The sequence below is a fragment of the Cucumis sativus genome, chromosome 5 (assembly GCF_000004075.3).
Source record: "Cucumis sativus cultivar 9930 chromosome 5, Cucumber_9930_V3, whole genome shotgun sequence".
In the NCBI taxonomy this organism is placed as follows: domain Eukaryota; kingdom Viridiplantae; phylum Streptophyta; class Magnoliopsida; order Cucurbitales; family Cucurbitaceae; genus Cucumis; species Cucumis sativus.
Genome location: NC_026659.2, coordinates 29,101,956 through 29,129,327, shown reverse-complemented (window position 1 = coordinate 29,129,327; position 27,372 = coordinate 29,101,956). Strand labels below are relative to the sequence as shown.

General features: G+C 34.3%; 3 protein-coding genes across 5 annotated transcripts; 1 reads left to right on the top strand and 2 right to left on the bottom strand.

Annotated features, from left to right (window-relative positions):
• Positions 1-3,326: 3,326 nt before the first annotated feature.
• On the bottom strand, positions 3,327-6,452 carry LOC101215285 (protein MAINTENANCE OF PSII UNDER HIGH LIGHT 1). The gene is made up of 3 exons (XM_004142329.3): positions 6,156-6,452; positions 4,959-5,093; positions 3,327-3,857 (listed from the first exon to the last, which is right to left on the bottom strand). Exons 1-3 carry the CDS (start codon positions 6,333-6,335, stop codon positions 3,456-3,458), a joined length of 717 nt encoding a protein of 238 aa, XP_004142377.1. The 5' UTR covers positions 6,336-6,452; the 3' UTR covers positions 3,327-3,455.
• A 5,057-nt stretch (positions 6,453-11,509) lies between these two features.
• LOC101215524 (probable choline kinase 2) lies at positions 11,510-16,174 on the bottom strand. Of its 3 annotated transcripts, XM_031884965.1 has the most exons (9): positions 15,965-16,011; positions 15,803-15,884; positions 14,496-14,913; positions 13,828-13,949; positions 13,536-13,731; positions 13,076-13,193; positions 12,944-12,991; positions 12,157-12,257; positions 11,510-11,883 (listed from the first exon to the last, which is right to left on the bottom strand). In XM_031884965.1, exons 3-9 carry the CDS (start codon positions 14,847-14,849, stop codon positions 11,770-11,772), a joined length of 1,053 nt encoding a protein of 350 aa, XP_031740825.1. In that variant the 5' UTR covers positions 14,850-14,913; positions 15,803-15,884; positions 15,965-16,011; the 3' UTR covers positions 11,510-11,769. The 3 variants fall into 3 exon arrangements, with proteins under 3 accessions (XP_031740825.1, XP_031740826.1, XP_004142378.1); XM_031884966.1 differs by having other exon boundaries at positions 12,058-12,257; positions 15,803-16,174; XM_004142330.3 differs by having other exon boundaries at positions 15,803-16,173.
• A 2,313-nt stretch (positions 16,175-18,487) lies between these two features.
• LOC101215757 (cilia- and flagella-associated protein 20) lies at positions 18,488-26,687 on the top strand. Its single transcript, XM_004142331.3, has 5 exons — positions 18,488-19,025; positions 19,136-19,167; positions 25,208-25,449; positions 25,968-26,204; positions 26,300-26,687. Exons 1-5 carry the CDS (start codon positions 18,973-18,975, stop codon positions 26,306-26,308), a joined length of 573 nt encoding a protein of 190 aa, XP_004142379.1. The 5' UTR covers positions 18,488-18,972; the 3' UTR covers positions 26,309-26,687.
• Positions 26,688-27,372: the final 685 nt, after the last annotated feature.

The following is a 27,372-nucleotide window of genomic DNA, read 5'->3' as shown; positions in this document are numbered from 1 at the left end:
TATACCCTTCGAAGAAAAGTTTTGGGAGAAAAATAAAAACTGATTTTGAGGTATCACCGATCAGGTTTTGTGGTAAAAAACTTTAATATTACTCAAAATAAAACCATGTAGTACTTAGATGTGAATTTTCGAGACTTTTTTTCACGGTTCAAAATTGGGTCCTTTTTTGTAGGCTATAGCATTGTCCGTTTTTCAACCGTTTTAGGTGCTACCATAGTACACCTCTAACATGCCCCACCCGATCCTTAGGCTATTTTCTGTGTCATAGTTTAAGCAAAAGATAGGATGCCACACTTATCTGCCGACTATCAATTAGCTAAAGAGGTTCAAGATAAAAAAAAAAATTATACAATTCGAAGAAAAGTTTTGGGAGAAAAATAAAAAATGAGGTTGGGTCATCCCTAATCAGTTTTTATGAGAAACCCCTTTAATATTACTCAAAATGAGGCCACCTACAAGTTAGATGCGAATTTTTTAGACTTTTTAACATGGTTCAAAATTGGTCCTTTTTTGTTGGCTATAGCATTGGCCATTTTCGACCTTTTGGGTGCTACCATAGTTGACCACTAACAAGCCCCACATGACCCTTAGTCTATTTTTCTGTGTCATAGAATACGCAAAAGATCGGATGTCACACTTATCTGCCGACTATCAATTAGGTAAAGAGGTGCAAGATAAAAAAACACAAAAAAATTAAACAATTCGAAGAGAAGTTTGGGGAGAAAATAAAAACTTAGTCTGGAGCATTTCTAATTCGATTTTGTGAGAAAAACCTACAAATGAGACCACCTACAAATGAAAAAAAAACCCGTTGGAGGATTATTTTTAATGCAAAAACAAATATTGAGTCGATAGCAACACATAATAATTTGTTTCGGCGTAAACTTCATCTTTGCTAAAACTAAAACTACTTAGTAGTTTAGATGTGGATTTTGTGGATTTTTTTAAAGTGGCCACAAATGGGTCATTTTTATGTGGACTATAACAATAGCCTTTTTTTGAACATTTTGGGTGTTAGTCCAACACAAAGAAGCACCAATCCCGACCATTAACATTTTGGGTGTTAGTCCAACAAAAAGTTATGAACGCACACTTATCAGCTCACAATCATTGAACTAATGAAGTGCAAGATAAATTTTTTTAAAAAAATCCTCCAAAGATAAGTTTTGAAACAAAAATAAAAACTGAGTCTAGAGCATCACTTACCAGTTTTTGTGGGAAAAAACTTTAATATTATTCAAAATGAGACAATGAAGTAGTTAGATGTTAATTTTTTAGATTTTTATACATGGTTCTAAATTGGGTTGTTTCTTTGTAGGTTATAGCATTGACCATATTTTTAAATATAAAAACACTAGTAAAATGAATTGAATTGAACAAAATCAACCTAGAGTGATGAAATTAAATCAAATTGTAAAAATTGGATGAAGTAAAATTTTGGGAAGAATCACATCTAAAAAAATATTAAAGTGAGATGGAAGAAAATCGCGAAGAGAAGAAATAATCTTAAAATAGGAGAAAATCACAAAGAAGATGGAGAAGAAACAATGGTGAAGATGGAGAAGGGAGAAAAAGACGGTGAAGATGGAGAATGGAGAAAACCGTGAAGATGAAAAATGGAGAAAATTGTGGAGAAAAAGAAAATTTGTAAAGAAAATCGGAATATGAAGAAAAAGAAAAAGTGGAAGATGGAAGACAATAAGTAAAGTGTATTTAGGGGTATTTTCGTCTTTTACCTTGAAATTTAGTTAAAATTTGCCATACTTGCAATTCTTTTAAAGATTTGCTATATCCTTAATTAATTTGTAGTAATTTGCTATATTCCCACTCACCCCCAATTCTGACCATTAGCTCGATCTCCTATGTCATTGACCATACCAAAGTTATGAAGTCACACTTATCAGCCCACATACCAAAGCTCTTTGAAGACAAGTTTTGAGACAAAAATAAAAAATTGAGCCTGGGGCATCAATGACCAGTTTTTGTAGGAAAAAATTTTAATATTACTCAAAATGAGACCACCTAGTAGTTAGTTGTGAATTTTTTAGACTTTTTGACATTACTCTAAATTGAGTCATTTCATTGTAGGCTATAGCATTGACTATTTTTTGAATGTTTTGGGTGCTACCATAGTCCACTACTAAATAACACAAATCTTGGTCCTTATGCTAGTTTTCTGCGAAGAGCATGCAAAAGATAGGATGTCACACTTATCAGCTTACAATCATTGAGCTAAAGGGGTGTAAGACAAAAGTAATTAGAAAGGACCGTTGGAGGACTAGTTTTGAGAGCAAAAATAAGAAATAAGAAACCGAGTATGTGGCATCACATAAAAAGTTTTGATAAAAAAAAAATCTGACATTTCTTCAAAATGAAACCACTTCGTGGTTATATGTGAATTTTTTAGATATTTATACATTAGCCAGAATTGGATCCTTTTTGTATCTATATATATCATTCACCGTTTTTCGAATGTTTTTGGTGTCACCTTAATCCACCATTAAAGAGCACCAATGACCCCTAGCCCTATTCTTGTGTCTTAGACCATGTCAAAGATACATTTATACACTTATCAATCCACAAATGAAAAAACCCCATTGGAGGACTAGTTTTGACGCAAAAACAAAAACTAGTTTGTCAAAGATACATTTATACATTTATACACTTATCAATCCACAAATGAAAAAACCCCATTGGAGGACTAGTTTTGACGCAAAAACAAAAACTGAGTCGATAGCAGCACTTAAAATTTGTTTAAGACAAAACTTTAGCATTCCTAAAATCAAAACCACTTAGTAGTTTAGATGTGAATTTTGTGAATTTTTTTTAAAGTGGCCACAAATGGGTTATTTTTTTGTAGCCTAAAACATTAGTCTTTCTTTTAACGTTTTTGGATGCCACTTTAGCCCAACACTAAGAAGCACCGATCTCAACCATTAACTCATTCTTCTGCGTCATTGATCATATCAAAATTATGAACCCACACTTATCAGCTCACAATCATTGAACTAAGGAGGTGCAAGATAAAAACTGAAAAAATAAAGTCATTTAAAGACAAGTTTTGAGACAAAAATAAAAATTGAGTATGGGCATCACTAAACAACTTTTGTGGAAAAAAACTTTAATATTACTCAAGATGAGACCACCTAATACTTAGTTGTGAATTATCGAAACTTTTTGACATTATTCTAAATTTGATCGTTTCTTTGTAAGTTATAGTTTTGGCCATTTTTCGAAAATTTTGGATGCTCCCTTTGGTGAAGTTTATTTGAAGCTTATGCTACATTTAACTTGGCCCTACTGTAGCAAAAGAAAAAATCAGGTTGTAGAACAACACATCAGCAAACACCATGTTTCATTTTGTAGGGAAATTGCTGAGGTACAATATCCTTATAACGGATAAATATATAAGTAAAACCTCTAAAAAAAATTCACACAAATTTAGTCCAATTAGCCTACAAGGCACTGGATACGGCCGAAGAGGATGGCTCTGTCGTTTGGGATTCAACTTGAACATCCGTTACTTCAGGAGCAGGAATGTCTGGTTGAATTTGAATTTGTGTTACTTGAGGAGTGACACCGTCAATTTGAGAGGACGATTCGGGTTCACTTTGTACCGGTGGTTGGACAATTTCTCGTGTATTGAACTTATTGATATAGTAACTGAGTGAGGGTCCAGTGTATTCAACAGTCTTCACTTCAGGTGGTTTCTTACCAACTTGAAGCAGTATAGATGAAGCTACAGCGACCGCAATGAGTGCAATTCCACCAGCAATTGCCAGTGTGTTCTCAGCTCCTTCAGAAGAAGAACCTGCAGTCCCGGAGCTTATAGCACTTTCTGCTACATAAACTACTGGCTGTATGTACACATAATTTAAAGAGCCAGGGTTATTAAACATACAAAGTAATAAAGAAATAAAGAAAAAAGGAAATTGTAGTTGAATCGTGTGCCTCCCTCAAATCGATAAGCATTTTGTTTCTGGTTTAATATTTTAGAAAAGTATGTTTGTTTCCTCGTATTAGTTAAGCCAAATTGCAATAATATAAACTAAAGTTTTTTAAGAAATACACTTTTTCTTTTATAACAATTTCGTTTTTAGTCAGCTCAGTTTGCATAATTTTTTACAATAATTTACATCTTTTTTAAATATAAAATTGAATTTTAAGTCAAATTTCAAATTACATAAACAACTTTCTATAGAACTTCTTTTCTTTTTAGTTTTCAATATTTGGCTTCGTTTTTTAAAACATTGTTAAAATGTAGATGGAAAATCGATAATAAAGGTGGAGAGGAATATTTGTAGGCTTAATTTGTAGAAACGAAAAACCAAAAACAAAATGGTTACAAAATAAACTTAAAAAATGATAGATAGAGTCAATGTTTAAAAGCTTAATAATATCATAAATAAAATAGTTACTATTCCGAACATTAGCCGGTGAGATCAGAATCCGATGGTATATATTTTTTAAAAAAAAACAGAAACAATCAACCACTGAGGAGCACTATATATAAAAAAGTGCTACATTAAGAAGAGTAAACATAGTTGAAAAGTATGAAGATACTAAACCTAAGAAATTTTGCCCTTAGACTTGCTAAATTATTACTAATTTTTAAAAATAACAAAAAAGGCCAAGCTTAGAGCTTTGAGCCTTTGGGACTTCACAAAAGCTGTACTTTATTATGTGAGCCGAGCCTCGCCTTTTCAAGTCAAGGTGCCAGATCTAGGCTTGAGCCTAGCTGCGCCAAGGAACACATTCGAGAGGACTTTTTAAAACACTGTGCCTACACTGATTTCTGTATTCAAATTCTACTATAAATGAGCATAAAGTTTTGTATCAGCATTACGTTGCAACAAGTTTCCTTTTTATCTAGACAGATTCCTGTATTCAAATTCTACAAGAGCCGATAACCCAGAAATAGAACTTTAGTCTTAAATCATTGGAAAATTCAAACTTACTTCAATGGAATATATGTTTGTTTGTCCAGCAGTGTCCTTTTCTACATAGCCAGTCCATCCTTTTCTCCGCGGTGGGTATGTCCCAACCACTTTAGTTTTCTCCCCAGCTAGCCATTCCATACTTATTTTCCCGACCTGCATTGCAATAGGCATTGAACCGTTAAGGCATTTTGTACCAGTTTCAAATTAGTACAACACCAATTATCTTAAAATTTCTTGTGTGCCTATCATGCAATATCTCCATACCAAATAGTAGGCTGCAAAATAGACACTGAGTTAGGTGCAAACTCGAGTACCCAGAAAAAAACAACTTATGATAGAAAAGGAAAGAAAATTAGGTAAATCTTTTTTTGTCAAGTCCACTAATTCTAGTAAGCATAATTTCATTCTTAAAAAAAGAAAGGCTGTGGGTTCAACTCTTGACAACTAGTCGTAGACTTGGAAAGTAATTTTACTGAAGAAGCACCAAATAAATAGTGGAATGAAAAGTTTCAAGACTATATTTTTCCTTCTGAACAATTGGTTTATGTACGATTGAAGTTCAGATTAATAAAATTCTACAATTCAATCAATCAAATAGATAAAATCCTGATAAGAATTTTTTTTCATTTATATGTTTTCAGTATTTCTTTTCTGTTATCTCGGATCTTTCAGTTATTTTTTTATTGTATTTTCAGTTCTCTTTTACATTATTTGTTGTCCTATCAGCTCTTGTATGTGGCACTAGTTTTCTCAGGAATGAATACTGCTCTTCAATGAGCTTTTCTGCGCTTTTCTCTTTACGTGCTTCTATATTCTTCCATTTACAATATAGTATCGCAGCTGCAAGGCTTCTTCTTCAAAGAATTTCTTCTAAGGGTGACAAGCTCTGGAACTTCCGGTGAAGAGATTATTCCACCGGCACCAACTGTACCTACTACGACCGCGCCTACGACCTTACTAATTCAATCAACCCCTCCCATCAGTCAACACCTACCTCCTCTTTCAAATCGGAACATCAATGTTGCCCCTAAATTTGTTTAATAAATTTCTCTTGGTAAACAACTATTTAAAAAGGATTAGATTACAGTATACAAAATAAGTGAACAATTAGCTGCACCTAAAACATTGAATTACATATTTTAATCAATCCTAAAAAGATTTAGACAAAATTCAATCGGTTCAGAAGGCATTGCGAATTATTAAAAGGCGGCTAACCTCTTTATCTGGGGCACATTCGTCGACATTGCAGTCGGAATCTTCAGACGAAGCTCTGACCGTTAAAACTAGATTGGAAGTATTTTGACTGAAGAGTCTCTGCGACTTTCTCATGGCTCTATGGCTCGGAAACGAGCATGAATTTGCAGCAATCAGCGTCTGTGAAGCACAAGCCATCATCCTCCAAAGCACGTATCGGTTCCTGGGAAATCTGCTTGTGATTTCAGAGAACGGAGATGAGAGTTCAAGAAGATTCAAACTTGTTGCCCTCGGGAGACGAGATCTTTTTACACTGGGATGGCTGTTTTGTGGTGTGGGAATTGAGTGGGATTTAGAAGGATTACGTGTCCGTATACTGTTGGTTCGTTTTGAAAATGGATTCTTCTGTCCCCAAATACGTGTACAGTAAACAATTCCAATAAAAAATATTCAACACCAGCGTGGCTAACATCCATTGAACAAATAAAATATTATAAAATATAAACTATTGATCAAAATATTTGAAGGGAATATTCATAAAATTAATTTTTAAAAATAGCAAATTTTACGTCATATTTAGTGTTTATAGCAAATTCTATCATCCATCGTCATTCATAAGGCTATCATTGATATAATCCAAAATTTTGCTATAGCTTATAAATATTTTAATTTATTTTGTTATTTTTAAAAATATTCTTTTTGTTTTTTATTTTTGTATATCTTTTAAATTATATTTTTTATTCATTATAAGATATATTTTTTTGTCCATTTCTTATAATGAATCGGTAAAGAGTGAGACTTGAATTTAGATCTAGAGAGAATCGAAGGCTATTTCTTCAATTCGCTAGCTTCTGGTATCGATATTATTTCAATTATATATATTATATAAATGGTATAAAGTTGATAGGCTCAAACCTATACTAAATTGAGATTTTATAATGAAACCCTTTTGGCATAAAATATTGAGCATATAGCAATTTTCTAAACAATTTGCAAATATCGCAACTTTTGTATTCTTTTTTAAAATATTTCAAAATTGCCTTGTTTTAAAAGAAAACTTCATTTCTCCACAATTTCCTTATTCTCCACGAATTTCTCTCCTTCTCCATATTCTCCACGATTTTCTTCATTCTCCATCTTCACCGCCTTTTTCTCCCTTCTCCATCTTCTTGTTTTCTCCCCTCTTCATCTTGACCATCGTTTCTTTTCCAACTTCTATGTGATTTTCTCCTACCCTAAGATTATTTCTTCATTCTCTGCGATTTTCTTCCATCTCAGTTTGATATTTGTTTTCAGATGTGATTCTTCTCTAAAATTTTGACTTCATCCAAACTTTACAATTTGATTTAATTTCATCACCGTAGGTTGATTTTGTTCAATTCAATTGGTTTTAATGTGTTTAGTTTTACTTGTATTGGACTTCATCAGTTTGAGACTTTATAGAAATTGAGCATATTATGAATTTTTTTATTACTTTTACGTTTTTAGGTTAAAAGAAATTTAGTTTTTTTTTTTCCAAAAAATATTGATGAATACAAGTTTCGCTGATAGATTATGGTTAGATTAGTTAATATGAGCATAGTGATATTAGTCTATCAGTGATAGACTTTGTATCCTAATGCATCACTGATATCCTAAATTATCACCAATAGTAGTCTATCAATTATAGACTCGTATCTTAGTCCATCATTGATAATAGTATATCAATTATAGACTCATATCTTAGTCCATCGCTGATATTAGTCTATCAATGATAGACTCTATCTTCTATCAATGCTATGAGTATAACACTAGGATGATAAACTGTTTATATCTAGATTTTTTTATTATTATTATTGTAGTAATTTAGAATTATGATTAGTCAATGTATGAGTGTAAGCCTACCTCTATTTGGAAAGTGTCAAGCAAAAGGACCACGAAAACAACAAAGAAAATTATTAATGAGAAGAAAAGTAATCAAAATGTAGTCATTGTCATCGTGTTTGTCACAAAATGATGTGACGTTACGTTGTTGATAAGAATAATTTTTCTTGACGATAGAGAACATTTTTTATTAGTAGTAGTTACCTTATTGTAAAGTAGTAATATAAAGTAATGTCATAATGGAGTTTAATTTTTAGCTGATAGTTTATATCGGTTATAGAACTTACTATGAAGTTTATCGTTGATAGCTTCTATCAATGATAGACTTCAACATATATATTAACAAAAAAAATTCTCAATAAAATGCACAAATTAATACTAATTTGCAATGATTCAACATGTATAATACCAATTTCTCAATGGGAACACAAAAGACACATAATTAAATATGAAAAGGTAATGTGACTATGAAGTTTTTCACTGTTGGTTTATCATTAATAAACTTTAACATCCATTGAAGAGTCACGACTATTTAAGAATATAAAGGGGCATAATTTGCAATATTCAACTTGTGATCCAACACTTTTCTATATAAATAGAACAAAATAAAAAAAAATGTTAAGTTTATCATTGATCTTTTCTATCATGAAATATCTACAAAACTAATATAGTACAATATTCATTTACTCAATGAGAGAGTTGCAAATCAAAATTAGGGACAGATGAATCTGTCTCTAGCAATATTCTAATCTTTTGCATTGTCCAACATTTTATTTCATAGATTAAGTTGTCTCTTCGACGTCCTAACATTTTTAACATTCTTCGCTATTTTCATAGTTTTCATTTTTTCTTTCTTTTATTGAATGACCTGAAATGATAATATTGAATTAAGATTTGTAAATATATATTATAATGGAAACAATCTAAACATCTTTCAAGTCTATTAGTCATAGAAACTTATCACTAATAGACTGTAAGCAACAACACATAAAAAATACACACTAAACTAAAGTATATATCTAATGACATCTCATTGCAAGCAAGCTAAACATCCTTTAAGTCTATAAGTGATAGAAACCAATCATTGAAAGACCTTTAAGCAACATCGCAAAAAATTCACATTAAATTAAAGTATCTACTAACATCCCATTGCAAACAAGTTAAACATATTCCAAGTATATCAATAATAGAACATATCATTGATAGTCTTTAAGAAACATCACATAGATAAATGCACATCAACTAAAACTGATAGAACCTAAATAACAATACATAAAAATGTCATTAAACTATTATCTACTAACACCACAATGCAAACAAACTAAACATCCATCAAGTCAATCACTGTTACAAACGTATCACTAATAGACCATAACCCTAAAGAACAACACACAAACTTAAAACATATTAGCATGTCGAAGAAGTAAGTTAAATATCCCAACACAAACAAGTTCAACATCCTCGAAATCTATCAATCAGTGATAGAAACATATCAATGATATACCATAAGCAAAAAATACACATTAAACTAGAGCTTCTACCAACTTTCCAAGTCAAACAAGCTAAACATCTTTCAAGTCTATCAACGATTGAAATATATCACCAATAAACCCTTAATAAGCAACAACAAATAAAAAAATTGGCATTAAACTAAAACATCTAATAACAATCCCAACACAAACATATTAAATATCTTTCAAGTTCATGAAAACATATCACTAATAGAACTAAATTATCTACTAACATTCCAATGCAAACAAAATAAACATCCATCAAGTCTATCATTGATACAAACATATCACTGATAGACCATAGCAACATCCCACACAAAATACACATTAAACTAGAGTTTCTACTAACTTTCTAAGTCAAACAAGCTAAACATCTTCCAAGTCTAATTGACGATTGAAATATATCACTGATAGACCCTAAGCAACAATAGATAAAAAAAAAAAATACATTTAAATTAAAGTATCTACTAACATCTCATTGCAAGCAAGCTAAACATCCTCTAAGTCTATAAGTGATAGAAACAAATCACTGACAGGCGACCTTTAAGCAACATCACCTAAAAAATGTGCATTAAACTAAAGTAAGTCTATCAAGTCTATTAGTAATAGTAACATATCACGGATAGATCATAAGCAACAACATATAGAAAATGCACATTGAACTAAAGCATCTACTAACATCCCAATGCAAATAAGTTAAACATCTTCCAAATCTCAAATCTATCAGTGATAGAAACATATAATTGATAGACTCTAAGCAACATCACATAAAAAATGCACATCAAACTAAAGTCTCTACTAACATCCAAACGCAAATTACAAGTTAAGCGTCCTCCAAGTCTATCAAGATGAAATATATCACTGATAGACACTAAGTAACATCACATAAAACTACACATTAATTAAAACATCTACTAACAATTCAACACAAAAAGTGTTAAGCATTCTTCAAGTTGATAGAAACAACTACATAAAAAATGTACATTAAACTAAAGTATCCACTAACATTCTAATGCAAACAAACTAAACATCCTCCAAGTCTATCAAAGATAGAAACATATCACTGAACATCACATAAAAATGTACATTAAACTAAATCATCTACTAACATCCCAACGCAAACAAACTAAACATCCGTCAAGTCTATCAGTGATATAAACATCACTTATAGACCTTAACCCTAAGTAACAACACACAAATTAAAAAACAAACAACGCATAATCAAACAGAAAATGAAGAAATCGATTTCAAAGAAATAGAGAAAGAAAGAAAATTTATTTCAGAAAGATTACAACCAAATGAAAAACAAAGATATCGAAAAACGAAAATAACTTATGATTTCAAACGAAAAGCAACCAAGTTTGTAGATGATGAAGTGGAGAAATCGAAAAAAACGTTGAAGATGGAAGGAAAACTGATGAAAAAATCGTAGAAAGTTTGTTTTGAAATCAAAATACGCAGTGGTAGGGACATTTTGGTCTTTAACCTTGTGTTTACTTAAAATTTGTCATATTTGCAATTTGTTTAAACTTTTGCTATATCCTTAATTAATTTAGAGTAAAATGTTATATTCCTAGCACATGTCGTACTTAAGATTTGTCATGTTTGCAATTTGTCTAAACTTTTGCTCTATCCTTAATTAATTTAGAGTAAAATGTTGTATCCCTAGTCAGCCCTCCTAAATTTGTAGATAAAATATAGATATGATAACAAACGGAAAAAAAGTAAGTGGAAATAGCATCTATTCTCAATTTTCTAAAACAAATTTGTTACAAAGAAAAAGGTCCAAATGGTCATCAACTGGTCTAAGTAATTAATCACCACAATAAGCTCAATTTTTTCCATAATGTCCTTTAAAACTAGAAAATAAACTGTGCATTACATTCTAGGATGACATCCAAATTGAAGTCCAAAAAAATAAATTTTGGTTCAAATCCCCACATCTACACGTCTTAATAGAAAAACATCATTACTCGAATGAAAGGCAAGATACAACTTAAGTGCAATGAAACATATTACATATTAATAGGATTGGATTTATTAACATCGTGACTCAGTTTGTTGGTATGATAGAAAATTTATCTGTTCATTTACTTTTACACAGCATTATTCATATGGAGCGACCCTCAACAAGGGATGTCAAATACAAAAGTTCGTCAGAAAGTCAATAAAGGAATCATAATACCTTACATTACATGGAATCCTCAAAACCAAAAACGAACGTTCCTATTGATTTTCACATGGAAACAAAAACTCACCAACTATACACGAGTCACTTTCTCTTGACCCAGAAGATCAGGTTTCCTGGACCAATACTGTTCAAACCTCTGCCTCGCATATTCGATGTAATCAAAGTCAATATCGTTCACATGCTCCTGCAGAGAACATGTATGAATCAATGATATAAGGATGTTCAGGAGTTTAGTTAGAAGCAAAATATATGTATCGAACATGAATGCAAATATTTGGTGTATCTTGTTGCAATACATGCGAAAAATAACATCACAAATATGCAAATATGTTACATATTAGGAAACAGAAATACTTACTTAGCAGTTAGCACAAAATAAAACGGCCATAACATTTTGAAAAGATAGTGTGATTAAGGCTAATAACCATAGTGAGACATGTCTGGAGAACAAAATTACCGATATTATTCCCCAGAGGCCCCAGACAAGATGGCTAGCAAGAGTATACTTCTCAACATCTTGGACTAATTGCTCCACCTCAGCATCGTTGGGTTGATGACCTGCATATGTGTGAACATAATTTGAGGTCCCAAATCAACTAGTAGCTCAAGTCATTCAATTCTCAAAACGATATAAGCCCATACAAAATGCATCTTTGATCTTTGAGAACATCTAATTTCCATCACTCAAATTGGGTAATCCTTAAATGGTAGACACCAGTAATTTGAAAGGGCCCAGAAATTTAAGGCGGGGAATGGCAACAAGCGAAGAAGAGAATGAGAAAACTAATAAAGTACCAATTACTTCAGTCCATCTGACAGCTATAAACAGATGTCATAGTGCTAAATAGAACTAGGTTCAATTGGCATACAGATGCATTAAAAGGACTGCGGTTCAAATCCCCTACTCGTATTGTACTTAAAAAAAATAGATGCAATCGATATTGGAGTCAAATCCAAATTGGTAACAAAATAATATAGTAAAATCTAACTAAAAAGCCAACCTAAGCTTAGCTTAGCAATAATTAGAATATAACCCTTTCATTGGGATTGGAGGTTGAAATATCCACACCCAACATTTGTTGCACTAATTAAAACAGATCCAACTTCTAAGGAAACAAAACCAAGAACTACTTGGACTTGGGAAGGGGCAGTATTTTGCATTTCTACGACCAAGAACTGGATATTGCTGCTGATTACTTTATCCCTTGTTAATTTCGATTCTATAGAAAATGTTATAAAATTACCTGAAGCACTCAGATATATTTGAACAAATCTTTTGCGCTCCTCCAAACCTGTTAAGCATAAAGAAGTCAATATTGCCCTTCAATCAAGACCAAGTGCATAAAAGCATACTGATAGAGTTATACAAAACATACCCGGATATTTGATGTAGTCCAAAACATGAGGAGTATCTGTATGATAATCAGCTGTCATTTCACAGAAGTGATTTGCAATGTCAAAGGCTATGGGATTATAACTTGCATACTCATAATCCTGTGATAGGAAATTATAAAATCAAATGAGTAACGTGACTGAAATCCATATTCTCTTGCCTAAACGAGTAAACTTGTAAATGGGTTCAAGCAACAATAATAATAGTTATAAATAAATAAACCTAACTTAGCAATGGATCAAGCAACGGTAACATGTTCATGTCTTCATGACTGATTAACTTTAGAGAATCAATCTTGGATTAATATTCATCAAACCAAAACGAGCCTTATGTAACAAAATCTAAGCAAAAAAATCTGTCATAGTTTATGTCATTTCAACTACTTCATTAATTTCCACACACCACAGCAAATAAATTGAAATCCAGTAGAAACAGAATATTACGATTATAGTTATTGATCTCGTCTCCTCATCTAGCATTATGTTTCCGTACTGTAGATCATTGTGGCAAAAACCTATACTTTGACGATCACCCAAGAGGTCCTTTTCCAATATAGAAATCTCTTCTTCCATAGAATCCAAGTGAAAGGCTTTGGCTTCTTCAGGCAGGGAACATTTTTTGGCAGCAGTTAGCCAATTTCTGAAGATTCAAAAGAATAAATACATACATGCAAAAGAACCATGAGAGTTATAACGAGCAAAGACAGAACTAATATATGCTCATAAAGTGTCATACCGTAATCTATTCCACAAACACACATTCTTTGAACCTGGAATATTGAGATCATGGAACTCCTTCATTTTAACAGCTATAAGGGAAGATATTTCTGAATCGCGTAGATCCACAGCTGATAGTGTCTGATAAACATATGAACAAGACAAGACCAGAACTATAAGAAGAAAAATCAGTGTTCTGCCTTTAGAAAATAAAAGGTGCTAATATCATGTTAAATTCCATTAGCCTGATACAAATTATGCAGGTAACACAACGAAATGTATGTTATGCTGTTTCGTATAACATTATCAAACGGATCCTTAAAAAGATATGCAATAACAAGTTAGAAGTTGCATAAGTATGCTATGCCAATTGCCAGGAAAAAATTATCAACAAGCCAGGTTGAAGAAAGGAGCTAAAAACATGGGTAAGGTTAGCATCGTGGCACAAAACTCGTCAAATTGCTATCCTACGTTAATCAAGGAGGAAGTTGTTGAGCAACATAGGATCTCCAATACAACAAAACAATAAAGATAAGAGATCACCGTCTCACAAACTTATCATACCTCAAAAGTATTTTATCAACTGTTCTACTTGTGATTGTGACATCATTTTAATCTGATTTTTATTTTGATGAAGATTAAAACCAAAATGAAAGCATCATTACTAAGAAAATAAAACCTGTATACCCTTGCATGGATGAACTCTTCAATTCGGCCACTTGAAAATCGCCCTAGAAGCCGAGGTCCCTGCCCGTGCTTTGACATAAATTCAAATGTCTTTATCTCATCTTCTCGGTTAAAAAACACGTCCACGCCTTCACCATAAATCCTAACCAAAACCTTTCTTGAGACATCCTCTGTTTTAGTCGGCCACTTGATTTGGAAGACCTCATTGGTCATGGCTCCCTTCAAAGGGATCATTTGCAATGCACTTGAATCAATTTCATCTCCCCACTTGATAGCCAATGACTGCAAAATCTCCCTTGCTTCTCTAGGTAGACGATCTTCTTTCTTATTTATTGTATTCTCCACTGTGACCATAGTTAAACCAATTTCTAAAGAAAATCACTATTACAACAAACTTCTTCAGGTGAAATTATCCGATCTGAAAAAATTAAACCAAAGGTTGATAATCAATATCCTTAAAGAACCAATTCTATTCAACAAATCCCCGACTGGTGTGCAGGAAGAAGAAACTCGATTTAAAAACCCAATAAAAATAAAAACTCTGTAGGTAAAATAAACAACATAAAACCTAATTTTCATTCAGCAAAACTTTGGAAATAATGTAGTTTATAAAGATAATTCTTCTAATGAAAAGTAAGAAATATATATAATTATATGCAGTTTATAAAGATGTTTCTTTTGTGAAAAATAGGAACTATGTATAATTTTGGAAACGGGCTGTGAACATTCGGATTGTGAAAATAACCCAGAATATAGAAGCGGAATTGTCAATAATTCAGGACATTGGTTTTTTTCCCTTGCCCCTTTCTTATTTATGAGAAGAAATCGAAGCCTAAACAACTTCACATTATTCAGGGAAGCGTATGTAACAAAAAGTTGCACTTTTTTTAATATAGAAAAGTTGCACTTAAATTATTGAACTAATAAATGGACAATACATAGCATTGAAGAACTAAATTTATCCAATTCTTCACATTTACCCATCCTGGTTCATCCTAGGAAAAAAAAACATTGACATATAATACATTCCCCCAACGCTATACACTTTTATCGCCAATCAAGCAAAACCGGAATTTAAAGGAGAAGAAGAAGAAGCCTCAGGCAAGACTTCCGTTTCAGATCTCCGAAACTCAATTGAGAAAATAATCGTAAAATTAAAAGACAATTCTACCGCAACAACGTCAAACCTTATACGTGATCGAGCCAAAAGCCCATTCAAATTACAAACCAAAATCCCTTCCTATATAATTGGAACCATTGCAATAAATATATGATTGGCAAACATTGATCGGCAGTCGATACCGAACCTTTTAGCAGAAATGAACGGATGACGAGCAGAAAAAGTTGAAGAACAGAGAAAATTTCCAAGCAATTCCCGAGGTTTTTATTCTGCAGAACAACGGCAGCAAGAACTGAGAAAATTATAGAAATTTTTCATTTTGAGTTCAAACAGAGAGAACGGAAATTACTAAGTTTTAGATTTCGATGATGAGAGATTAAACCAAAAAGAAAAGAAACGGTTCCTTAACATGCGGTTATATTTTTAAACTGATTAATTCATAATTCCACGTGGGCGAACGAAGTTCAGCCGTTGAATTTTGAGATCGCCGGATCTGACACGGACATATGAAAAGCCATATGTGACCGAGTAATTATAGATTTTCGTGATTTTTTCTTCTTGAACAGCGAATTATTAATTGGAGTAGCTGTGCCTTCACCGGTGTAGTTTGCAATAAGATGCTGACACTTGTCTACAGGATTAAATTGACAAATGCCACGATTTTAAAAGCCATGTCTTATTTACTTTTTGCTCTTTGGCATATATGTAAAACTATCGCTTTGTTCTTGCTTTCTGTAAATTAACATATTTGAGTGCTTCCTTTCCTTCTCTCGGGAAATGGCTAGTACGCTCGGGAAATGGTAAATTAACATATTTGAGTGCTTCCTTTCCTTTGCTCGGGAAATGGCTAGTACGCTCTTAACTCTCTGCTCTCTGCTCTCTCGCTTCCTTTCCTTCTCTCACGCAGAACGTTCTTCTTTGTCTTGTTGTCTCTCTGTATGGCGCCTGCCTCGTTCTGCAGCATTAACGGATTAAGCATAATTCATCCAATAAGACAAATGACTGAAAATTAACATATTTGAGTGCTTGACAACAGAGTATTAAGGCTCTCAACACTAAATTAATCTGCTCTAGTTTTGTTAATGAATGACTTTAGCTATATGTAGCCAATAAGAATATACAAGCTCATGCGCCTTATTCATGGGCTTTTTCAAATGGTTACATCTGCTATTTAACATATATAACAAACTAACAACTGATTTAACTAAAAGCATAACTAATCTCAATACTCCCCTCAAAATGGCTTTACGATATTAATGATCCCCATCTTGGAAAGTAGGGTTGTAAAAGAAGAGATAGGTAATGCTTTAGTGAATATATCAGCAACTTGGTGTTGTGTTCGAATAAGCATCAACTTTATTGCTTCCTTAACTATCCGGTAAGTGGCAACCTATTTCAATATGCTTTGTGCTTTCGTGGAAGACAGGATTGGAAGCAATATGTGTGGCTGCAGTGTTGTCACAGAAAATCAGCGAGGAGATAATGTGAATACGTGTAAATCTTTTAGTAACTGAACAATCCATGTAAATTCACTTGCTTTGGCAGCCAACGCTCAATATTCAGCTTCAACAGATGGGCGTGATGCAGTTGTTTGCTTGTTAGATTTCCTAAGAGATTAAGAAATCTCCTAAGAAGACACAAAAACTAGCAGTGAATTTTCTTGTATCAAGACATGAGGCACAGTATGCATCACTAAAAGTGGAGCTGGAAGGAAACAAAGGGCTTAATGAGGAAGCCTTATCCAGGGGAGCCTTTTAGATAGCGAAGTAAATGATTATGGGCTTTTTCAAATGGTTACAACGGCTATTTAATCGATATAACAAAGTAACAACTTATTTAACTAAAAGGATAACTAATCTTAATACAGAGTATCAAAAGAAGTTGAATGAGAGAGAATAACAAGAAAAAATAAACAAAAGAAAAGGAAAAATAAACGTCTCACAAGAACAAGAGAAAGTAACTACAAAATGAGGGATCGACACCCGTAGACGAATACCTTTAACATTATATAGATGCTTGTAGAAGATAAAAAGTATTATTTATTTAATTAATTACAAGTGAAATATACTGATAACATTATTCCCAACTTAGTTTCGAAATACACTTAACTTAAATATTGACGTAACATATTTTCTAAGTTTTTGGATTCATCCATCCTGTAAATTTGAAATTCAACATCAACAACAACATTTTTTTTATCATCGATTAGAATGATGTATTTCAAAATTAGAGTACAGTAAAATTGTTTTCAAAATTTACATGTTCATAAAACTTCAACATAATTTTCAAATTCGCAATTCTAATTTTCCACTACTGGTACTAGATTTTTAAATTTATCATCGTCACCGCTAGATTTCTCAGGAACCAACACATGTATGCAATCTCCTCCCTATCCATCAAAGATTGAGACATCCCAACATCTATTCTCTTTTTTCTCATTCATTTAATCCAAGACATTAATGTTATCATGTAAGTTGTTTGGCACTTTGGGCACCATATTTACTTATAGATTTGTCATCTAGAGTTTTGTTAGGGTTTTATGATCTCTATTATATTCGTTAATATCATTTGAAGTTTATGGTCGTTAGTGAAAAAGAAAGAAAAACGAATTATTACGTGCAACATTGTTTTTTGTTTACATACTAATTAGTGTAGTACCATGCACATCTTATCTTGTTGTCGCTCTCCAACCAATAAAAAATAGACTTTATTGGTTCAAACATGAGAAGTAATGCATCTACTTCCTCTAGAAACAAGAATTAATGTAGTTATGTTCTCGACTTTCTAGTCGGACAAATTCTGATTGAATGGACAAATCTCACATTTCTCTCCATACATATAAAAATAGTAGTACGAAAGTTTTAATTTACTTGTGATTAATGTAAGGTCACCTATGGTCATTTTGTAACATGTTCATGTAAGCTCTTAAAAAAGAATCTAGTTTCTTCTTCTTTCTCCAGGCAGCCGACAACCCCCTCCCATATCACCTATTATCTCGTTCATTCCACCGCACGTTCCTCTCGCCGGAAGCGCTGAACGCCGTCGAAACCGAAGCCTAACCACAGCCGCGCTACTCAATTCGTCGTCCAGCTCACGCGCACTCGAGATCTGAAGTTGCGGGCTTCGAAATTTGTTGTTCTTCGTCCCTTCTCCGACGCCCAAACGGTATCCGCCGAGCACGCCACCGCCCGACTAACACTCACGCTACCTCGTGAAAATCGCTCGCGCTACGGTTGGATATGAAGTTGTAGCGGTCGGATCTCACCACTTGAACCCGAGTCTTGATAATACAAGACAAGACGCTTCTTATTGTGGCTACATTGCAACCTGCGGCGTGTAGCTGCTGACTGTCTTAAAATGTTCAAAAATACGTTTCAGTCCGGATTTCTGTCTATATTATTCAGCCTTGGGTATGTTTAGGTGTTTCGAAACCAGTGCTTACGGTCTGTCAAATGTTTTGCCTTTTAAATTCCTAGGATTAATGATCTGATCTGTTATTTAATATTTGTTTTTTTTATAGGAGCAAACCTCTCCAGATATGGGATAAAGAAGGTGAGTGTTTTCGTTATCGAGATGCGGTTTTTATTTTGCATTTGATTAAAGATTCTCTTGTCTGTTTGGTATTTGAGTACACGGCTATTAAGTTCTTGAATGGTCTGAAATTAGGGATTTTTCCGGGGTGGGGACAGTGATGGCTTCTCCGGCCTCGTCCCTAGTTGTTTAGTATACTCTTCTTACTTGTTGCCATCATAAGCATAACTCGGTTAAAACATCTACTCCCTCATTTTTGCCCTTGACGTCAGAGAATCGGAAACAAATCCCCACCTCTACTTTTGTTGTCCTAAAAAGATCATTTATGTTAGTCTAGGTGGAGTTACTGATCTGTTATCCTATAAATTATGGAATGTTAAAATGGGAATAGGCACAACTTTTTTTTTAGGTGTGTTCGTACAAGTCAAGTGCACAGCTTGCATCAACCAGAAGCTTTTTTTCCCTCTCTCCATATCCATTACAGCAAAATTTCCCAACTTACATTTCATTTTATATTGGAATTGATAGGTATTATGTTCGAAACATAAGGGTCGTAATAGAGTTGATAGGGATTACTTTAGTAGTCTATTTAAGACTTTTATTCCACGATCTAGAAATTTTGGCATCATCTGCCACTCATGTTCTCGTGGTTAATGTCTTGTAGCTGAGATGTTTTGGGATGGAATGTTTTTATAAGATTATACTAATGGAGCAAGGGCATGGATGTTGAAAATTTTATAGTTTTACTATGAGTTTCTAAAGCAACCATCAAGCTTTGCCAACTTTAAAAGAATGGTTATGGTTATGTAGAGAGGAATAAGGGTTTGCTTTCGTTACTTATCTCTAACTTTTGTCTCAAAGTGTGAGAAAATCAGGGATGAGTAAGTTTAAGATCGACAGGAAGAAGTTCGTGGTTGGAAGCCTTGGGAGTGGTAGGAAGATCTGCATAGAGGAAAGGAATGGAAGGAAATCGGGTAAGATTGAGCTGGATCTGGGTACCTCAACCTGGATTAGGGACTGTTTGGTGGCTGCTTTGGAATCGAGTCATCCAAACGACTTCTAGAGTAGAAGAACAATGGATTTTTTCATCATCTAATTCAAGAGGTAGGTTCGCATTATTATCCTTAGAATCTTTCAAGGGGAGGAAAATGAGGATTTTTATACCAGAAGGCATTAGAGGAAGTGGATGGCGGATGTTGGCAGGGGAGGTTTCGGGAGTGCTCCCGAGTGTCGGTTTAGGTCCCTAGAAGTCAGTTAAAGAACCCCAACTTTTGAAGGGTTTCATGCGAAAAGGAAAAGAGGTTGCGCATTTGCAAATGGTGTTGTTAAAAAATGACAGGAAAAGTTTGAACCAGATTGGAATGAAATCTTTTCAGGGAGCAGTGGATGGTGTTAAGGTAGTTTTATTTTTAGATGAATCAGAGAAGGATTTGGATTTTGTGTTCAAGTGTGAATCATCCGTGATTATCAAAGTGTGCATAAGTTGGACCAAACACTCACTAATATAAAAAAACAGTGATTATCAAGAAATTGAGGGCTTCCATAGATTGGGGGACTCGAAAGCAATTGTTCGATCAACCATCGTTTATCAGCTTTGGTTTTAAAAAAATTTGTGTTAATCTTGGTGTGGGGATTTGCGATTCAGACTCAGAGGCAAAAGATCTCATTCGACTTGGCTCGTCTTTGAGAACCCAAGAATTCTCCTTCCAACTATAGGACTTCCAAGTGGTTGAAAAGGAGAGAAAGCAGGAGTTCGACGATGGGTGGGTCACAACTCTAGATGTTTCTCCTTTCTTACAAACAAGGGAGTTTATCGAATCCTTGACAAGTTGGTGCGGAGGTTTAGATGAAGAAGAAGAGTATTTGTTCAACTAAAATTGGATGAAGGGAGCTTCAAGGCAAGAGGCACTGAAGAAGAATTTATTCTAGTTTGTTGTATAGTGAATCACTTAAAGTTTGCGTTTTCGATGAGATTTTGTGTTGGTCAGAGTGGCGAAAGTCTTGGTCAGAAGAGGGTACGACTGCGCTTGTCCCTTGGTTCTTAGCCTGTCGTTAGGTCAAAATAGGAAGGAAAAGGGGAGTCACGTCACATGGTCAATCTAAGTTTCTATGGGAGTGTTGTGCATGAGGGGATTAAGGCCCACTGTGGGCTTGAAGAGGTTAAAGGAAAAGAAGTGAGTCATAACGAAGTGGGCCGTGGGAACAACTCGAAAATGGGATGTGTTGAATCAGATAGCATAGGCACTATTGAGCATCCGTTAGGGTTTATATAAAGGCCTTGTTGTCTAAAGGAAATATCAAAAGTAGGCCACCAAAGTCAAGAGTGGAGGCTCAAAAGGAAAGGAAGTTCAACTTTCGAATGCTCCTATGATTCATAAGAATCATAACATTTATGGGCTTGGAAAACCCTCCTTTCAAGTTATGTACAAACACCTTAGGATGCACTGGGTGTTGGGAGTTGGAGAATGGAGATGGGTCTTCAAACCAAAGTCATCGGTTGTCAGCTATTCCGTAGACGAGTCTTTCTTGTCAACTCCAACGTTAATGAAGTCTAGAGGTGGAAACATGTGATTTTCTCAATGGAGATGCAGAAATTCGTGAGGCTTTCTTGTTTTCGGCGATTGCAAAAGATTCTAATTGGTCGCTGAATGCTAAAGAGTTGCGCTCAGAGGATGGTCTTGAAAACACTATTTCTCTAATGGATTCTTTGAAGCCTACTTATAGTAATTTGGAGAAAGTGGAAGCTGGAAGCAAGGAAATTTCGCCTATGAACAAAAACTCACTTAATGGTTAGACAAGGGGGACACCTCCCAACTCCTACCCAATGGTAAGTTCGGTCGGCGTCACAAGCCAGTTAAATCCCCTCTCCTTGGTCCCTTGTCCTCCATCTGGTATGGGTGTGTCTGAGAACAAAGTTGGTTATGGGACGTTAAAGAGCGGAGTTGGTATCTTTTCACCTAATATTGTGTCTCTGATTCAATACAATTTAGGTGGGGGGAGTTGGGCAAGTGGGTTTTGAGAGTTATATCTCTCCTTCGGTCTTTTTGAACTCATATTCTTATTAGGGATACTTGGGTTGTGCCTTACTTTTTTCGCCTATGTATTCTTTGGGAGAGAGGTGGCGGGCGTTAACCCATTGTTCCATGTTGTGGGTGTCGACTCAGGAGTTGGCAAGGTGCTTCTTACCAACAATGGTTCTGTTGGGGATTCGTTTAGCCCATCAAATCCTTCTTGATAAGTAGGGTTTCTTACCATGTGAAAATAAAGTGGTCAAGATGTGGGAGGCATTGGCTTCGATTGGAATTAACAAAGTGGACATCAAGGTGAGGCAAATCCAAAAAGGGGAATAAGGGACTGGTAGTGAAGGAGGGAGGGGATACGAGAAAATGTAAGGAGGGTAGTGATAAGCTATCGAGGAGTTAAAGAAATTGGATAGTTCGGTGAATTACAAGAGTAAAAAAGCTTCTAAGGAAGTAGGGTCATCTTTGTTAAAATTGTCTCTTGGAATGTTAGGGGTTTGGAGGGTAAGGATAAAAGAAGGTTGGTTAAGGAGGTGCTCAGCCAAGAGTGTTCGGATATTGTTAAGTTGATGGAATCTAAAAGAAGTAAGTTTTGTAGTAAGAGAATTGCTAGCATTTGGAAGCGCATGAGGGTGAAGTGGGAGGTTCTGGATGCTGAGGAGTTGTCTGGCAGGATTCTTTTAATGTAGAATTCGAGATCGTGTGTTGCCACTGAAGTGGTTAGGGGTAGACATTCCATTACTATTGCATTTTTGGACAATGATGGTGAAGAGTTTTGGGTTACAAAAGTTTATGGTCCTTTGAGAATTAGAGCAAGGGGATTGTTTTGGGAGGAGCTTGGGGATTTTTATGGTTATTGTGGCCCAAGGTGGTGTGTGGTAGAAGACATCAAGTCATCCTTTCCCCTGATGAGAAGGCTTCTAGTGGGAGAATTACTAAATCCATGAGAATGTTTAAAAAGTTCATTTACGAAAGTTTATTTGATCCTTCTTTAATTAGGGGTAAGTTTACTTGGGCGAACTGAAGGGCAGCAACAAGGATTGACAAGTTTCTCTCATCGGAGACCTGGATTGAGGTCTTTGGAATCCCCAAGTAGTCAAGAGGGTCGAGAATTGCTTTGGATCATTGGCCTATCTTTTTATCTTTGGGTCCTCTGAAATGGGGTCCGTATCCTTTCCGATTTGAAAATATGCGGCTTGATCATCCTTCTTTCAAAGCTAATATTTCTGATTGGTGAAATGCAGTTCAAGGAAAATGGGAGGGCTATCGATTTATGGAGAAGCTGAGAGCTTTAAAAGATTAGCTTATAGGGTGGAATAGAGATGTTTTTGGAGATGTCTGTATTAAAAAGGAGCTTATTGCTAGGATTGATGAGGTTGATGCCCTAGAGTTGGGAGGACCCTTGAATATCGCTCTCAAGGAGGAGAGGTTCAGTTTAAAAGGGGACTGTTGAACTGGAAGAAAAAGTTAGCTGGAACCAAAAGTCTAAAACTAAGTGGGTTAAGGAAGGGGATTGTAATATTGATTTTTTCCATAGAATGGTGAGTGGCAGTAGGAACACGAATCATATAGGCTTTCTGCTTTTAGACAATGGGGAGTATACAAGAGGTGGTAAGGTGATTGAAGAGGAAATCATCATTAGGTTCTTCTCAAGTCTTTATAGTCCTGAAGTTAGGGTCAAGCTGTTTGTGGAGGGTATAGATTGGAGCTCTATTTCGACTAGGGAGGATGAAGGTTTGGTGGTTCCTTTTGCCATGGACGAGATAAAAAAGGTTGTTTTCAGCTATAATAGGAACTAATTTCCAGGCGCCGATGGCTTTTATATGGCTTTCTTCAGGACAATTGGAATCTTATCAAAGGAGATTTGGAGGGAGTTTTCAAGGAATTCTTTGAAAGGGGTATTTTAAATAGTTCATTGGTGGAAACCTTCATTTACTTGATTCCTAAAAAGGATAATACTGATAAGGTTAAGGATGTTCGGCCTATTAGTTTTATTACTAGCGTTTATAAGATTTTGGATAAGGTTCTTGCTAATTGGTTAAAGTTGTGTCTTCTACTATTTTTTTAGGCTAACGATGCCTTTGTGGTGGGAAGGAAAATTTTGGATTAAGCTCTTATAGCTAATGAAACCATCAAGGGAAACTACTTTGTAACTCATCCGATGAAGGCGGTCCAATTGAGATAGATGTCTTGAATGGAGTAATCTTTGAATTCTGCATTTGAAGAACACCAAGTTGCTGCATTTCTTTTAGAAATCTCTACGATGTCAGCCCAATTCCTTTTTTTATCATGGAAGATGCGTTGGTTACGTTCAAACCAAATCTTAGCTATAATCGCTTTTATCAAATTAACCCAAATTAGAAAAGATTTTTTGATAAATAAGGCCCCTTCAGTAATTGGTGCACATTGGCGCTAAATGAACCATCAAAGACCCAAACTGATTTGAGCATAGAAAATATGCTAAACCAACAATTTCATGAGAAGGGACAGAAAATGAATAGGTGAATTAATAGCTCACTGTTTTCCAAGCAAAGAGGGCACACTAAAGGCAGCAAACACATATTGGGAAGCTTCCTTTGCATAGTCTTGGAACAATTTAAGGAACCCACTGCCATAATCCAAACCAGGACATTTATTCTCCTTAGACTGCTGGTTTTCCAAAGGTGAAGAGGGAGAAAGGTGCTTTGAAAGGGACTTAACTGAAAAATGGCCTGAAGATTCTAATGACCAAACTCTCCTGTCATCCAAGTCCATTAGACCTTTACGAGATATGAGTGTTAAAAGACATTGGAAATCTTGAATTTCTTCATCTTTAAGCAATCTTTGAAATACTAATGACCAAGATTTAGTGACAAAATCCCAATTATTCCATTGGTAACATTTTACTCAGGTGGGCCCCTTCTTTTAGTTGGAGTGTTTTGATAGACTGGTTCTTTTGCATGTCCTTGTATTCTTTCATTTTTCTCCATTAGAGCTGTTATTTCTATTTTTTTTTAAATAGTTATGGATATGATCTAGCTTTTTTTTTTTTTTGTTGGCAGTTTCTAATGGCCACATCAAACGCCCTCAAGATGAAGACATCCAATCAAATGTTCTTGAAATCGTTGGATCAAAAATTCAGGCGACTTATATAACATGCCCAGCGGATCCAGCTTCTACACTGGGAATAAAATTGCCATTCTTGGTTATAATCGTGAAGAATCTCAACAAATATTTTACTTTTGAGATTCAAGTTCTGGATGATAAGAATGTCAGAAGACGGTTTCGAGCTTCTAACTTTCAAGTGTGTAAGTTTGCCTTTATTTAGCTGCTGTTACTGAAGTTCTCTTTCTTTCCCCTGCACACACACTCATGCATGAATACCACACCTTGAAAGACAACAACTATTCGGTTATTGAAGGACTTAAGTTACTATTGTATCTATTTATGGGTGATTTTGTTTATTAATTTATCTACTTATCACTATTATTTTTAAAAATGGGCGATATTGTTACCGTGCCAACCAAAATAGCTTGTTTAATCTAGTCGTCAAAGCTACCTACCTAAATATTCTACATTTTTTATTGACAACCAACTGCACAATTTGGTTTGGACATTTTGCTTTAGTAAAATAAAATAATGAAAAGCAAAAATGTTTAGTGACGTTTTGCTTTACATTTATGTAGAATTTTGTATCCTTGGTCTCAGAGAATGTCGTTGCTAATGCGGTTAACTTGATAGTTCCAAGTATGATAATAGATTATGACAACATCGATTCTATTATGTTCTTATAGAAAGAAAGTTCTCTCTTCTATTTTGTAGGCTATCACTAGAGTTAAGCCATATATCTGCACCATGCCTCTTAGGATGGACGAAGGTTGGAACCATATCCAGCTAAATCTGGCTGACTTTACTAGGAGAGCATATGGGACGAACTATGTCGAGACATTGCGAGTTCAGGTACATGCAAACTGCCGCCTGAGGAGGATTTATTTTGCTGACCGCTTGTACTCGGAGGAGGAGCTTCCACCAGAGTTTAAGTTGTACCTCCCTACGCAGGTGAAGTTTTAATCCATGTTAACCAGCATTTTGTTTATCCATGTAAGGTAATTAACATGCATTATCTTATCTTCACCGAGATTATTTTCTTGCAGAGAGCTTGACAAGTTTTCTGGCGGTGCTTTTACTTCTTGGAGAGCTTGAAGTTGTACTCTCTCTTTCTAGAAGACTATCCTCATTCATACACCCAGACCGAATGAACAAGTGACCATGAAATTTTGTGTCCGGTCTAAATTCCTATTGAACTTAGTGAAGTTGTGGACGTTTGTACTCTGATTGCCTTGAACTTTTTGACACCGTAATGGAAACCTGAACGTGACTAATTTGTAATTATATTCATAGGCTCACTCGTAGAATTTTGTGCTTTTCAGTTGTGCAAATCATCATATAGTTTATGTTATAGAAGGTGGTTGTGACTTCATACCACTGCACAAACAATTACAATGGGCTAAATTATAAAAAAAAAAATGATCTCAAGCACTACACAGAATATCTGAAGTTTCAAAAAGTATCAGAATACTTTTATGCTTTTAAAATTAGTTCATTGGCTTTTCTTTTATGGAAATTGTTACCGTTTTGTGTTAAAATTACTTTGGGAAGTTTTGAACTTCTAAAAGTAACCCAAAAAAAAATACCTTTCAACTATAGAATATATTAACTGTTATGAGCAGGAATTGTTAATATCGTTTTATCTCTCCATTGTCTATTTTTTTCCTCCTATTTATTTTTAATTTTTTTTAACTGTTTGACACTTGTTTATCTAAAATAAATAAATAAATTTACACATTTTTTAAAGAGAAAATTGTAAAAATATTTAGAAAAACAATTCATGATGTTTTTTTTTTTTTTTGCATATTGTGAATATGGTCATTATGATAAGTAATTAGTAATATCAAATAGGTATCAAACGATTGCTCGAAGTTTATTGCTTTTAAATTTGTTGTTTTTATAAATTTATAAAATGTTATAAAATCCTCCTTGATCAAGGTATATGAATTGAACTCTATTGAGTAAAGATACTAAATAAAACAACCAATGATTTTATTATTTTAAGGCTTCAATATTTTAATAAAATTGTATTTTAGTGATTTGATGTGTTAATAGGCAAATACATTTTAGCATTCTGACTATTTTATTGTTTTGTTTGGTATGCTTAAAATGAGGTTTT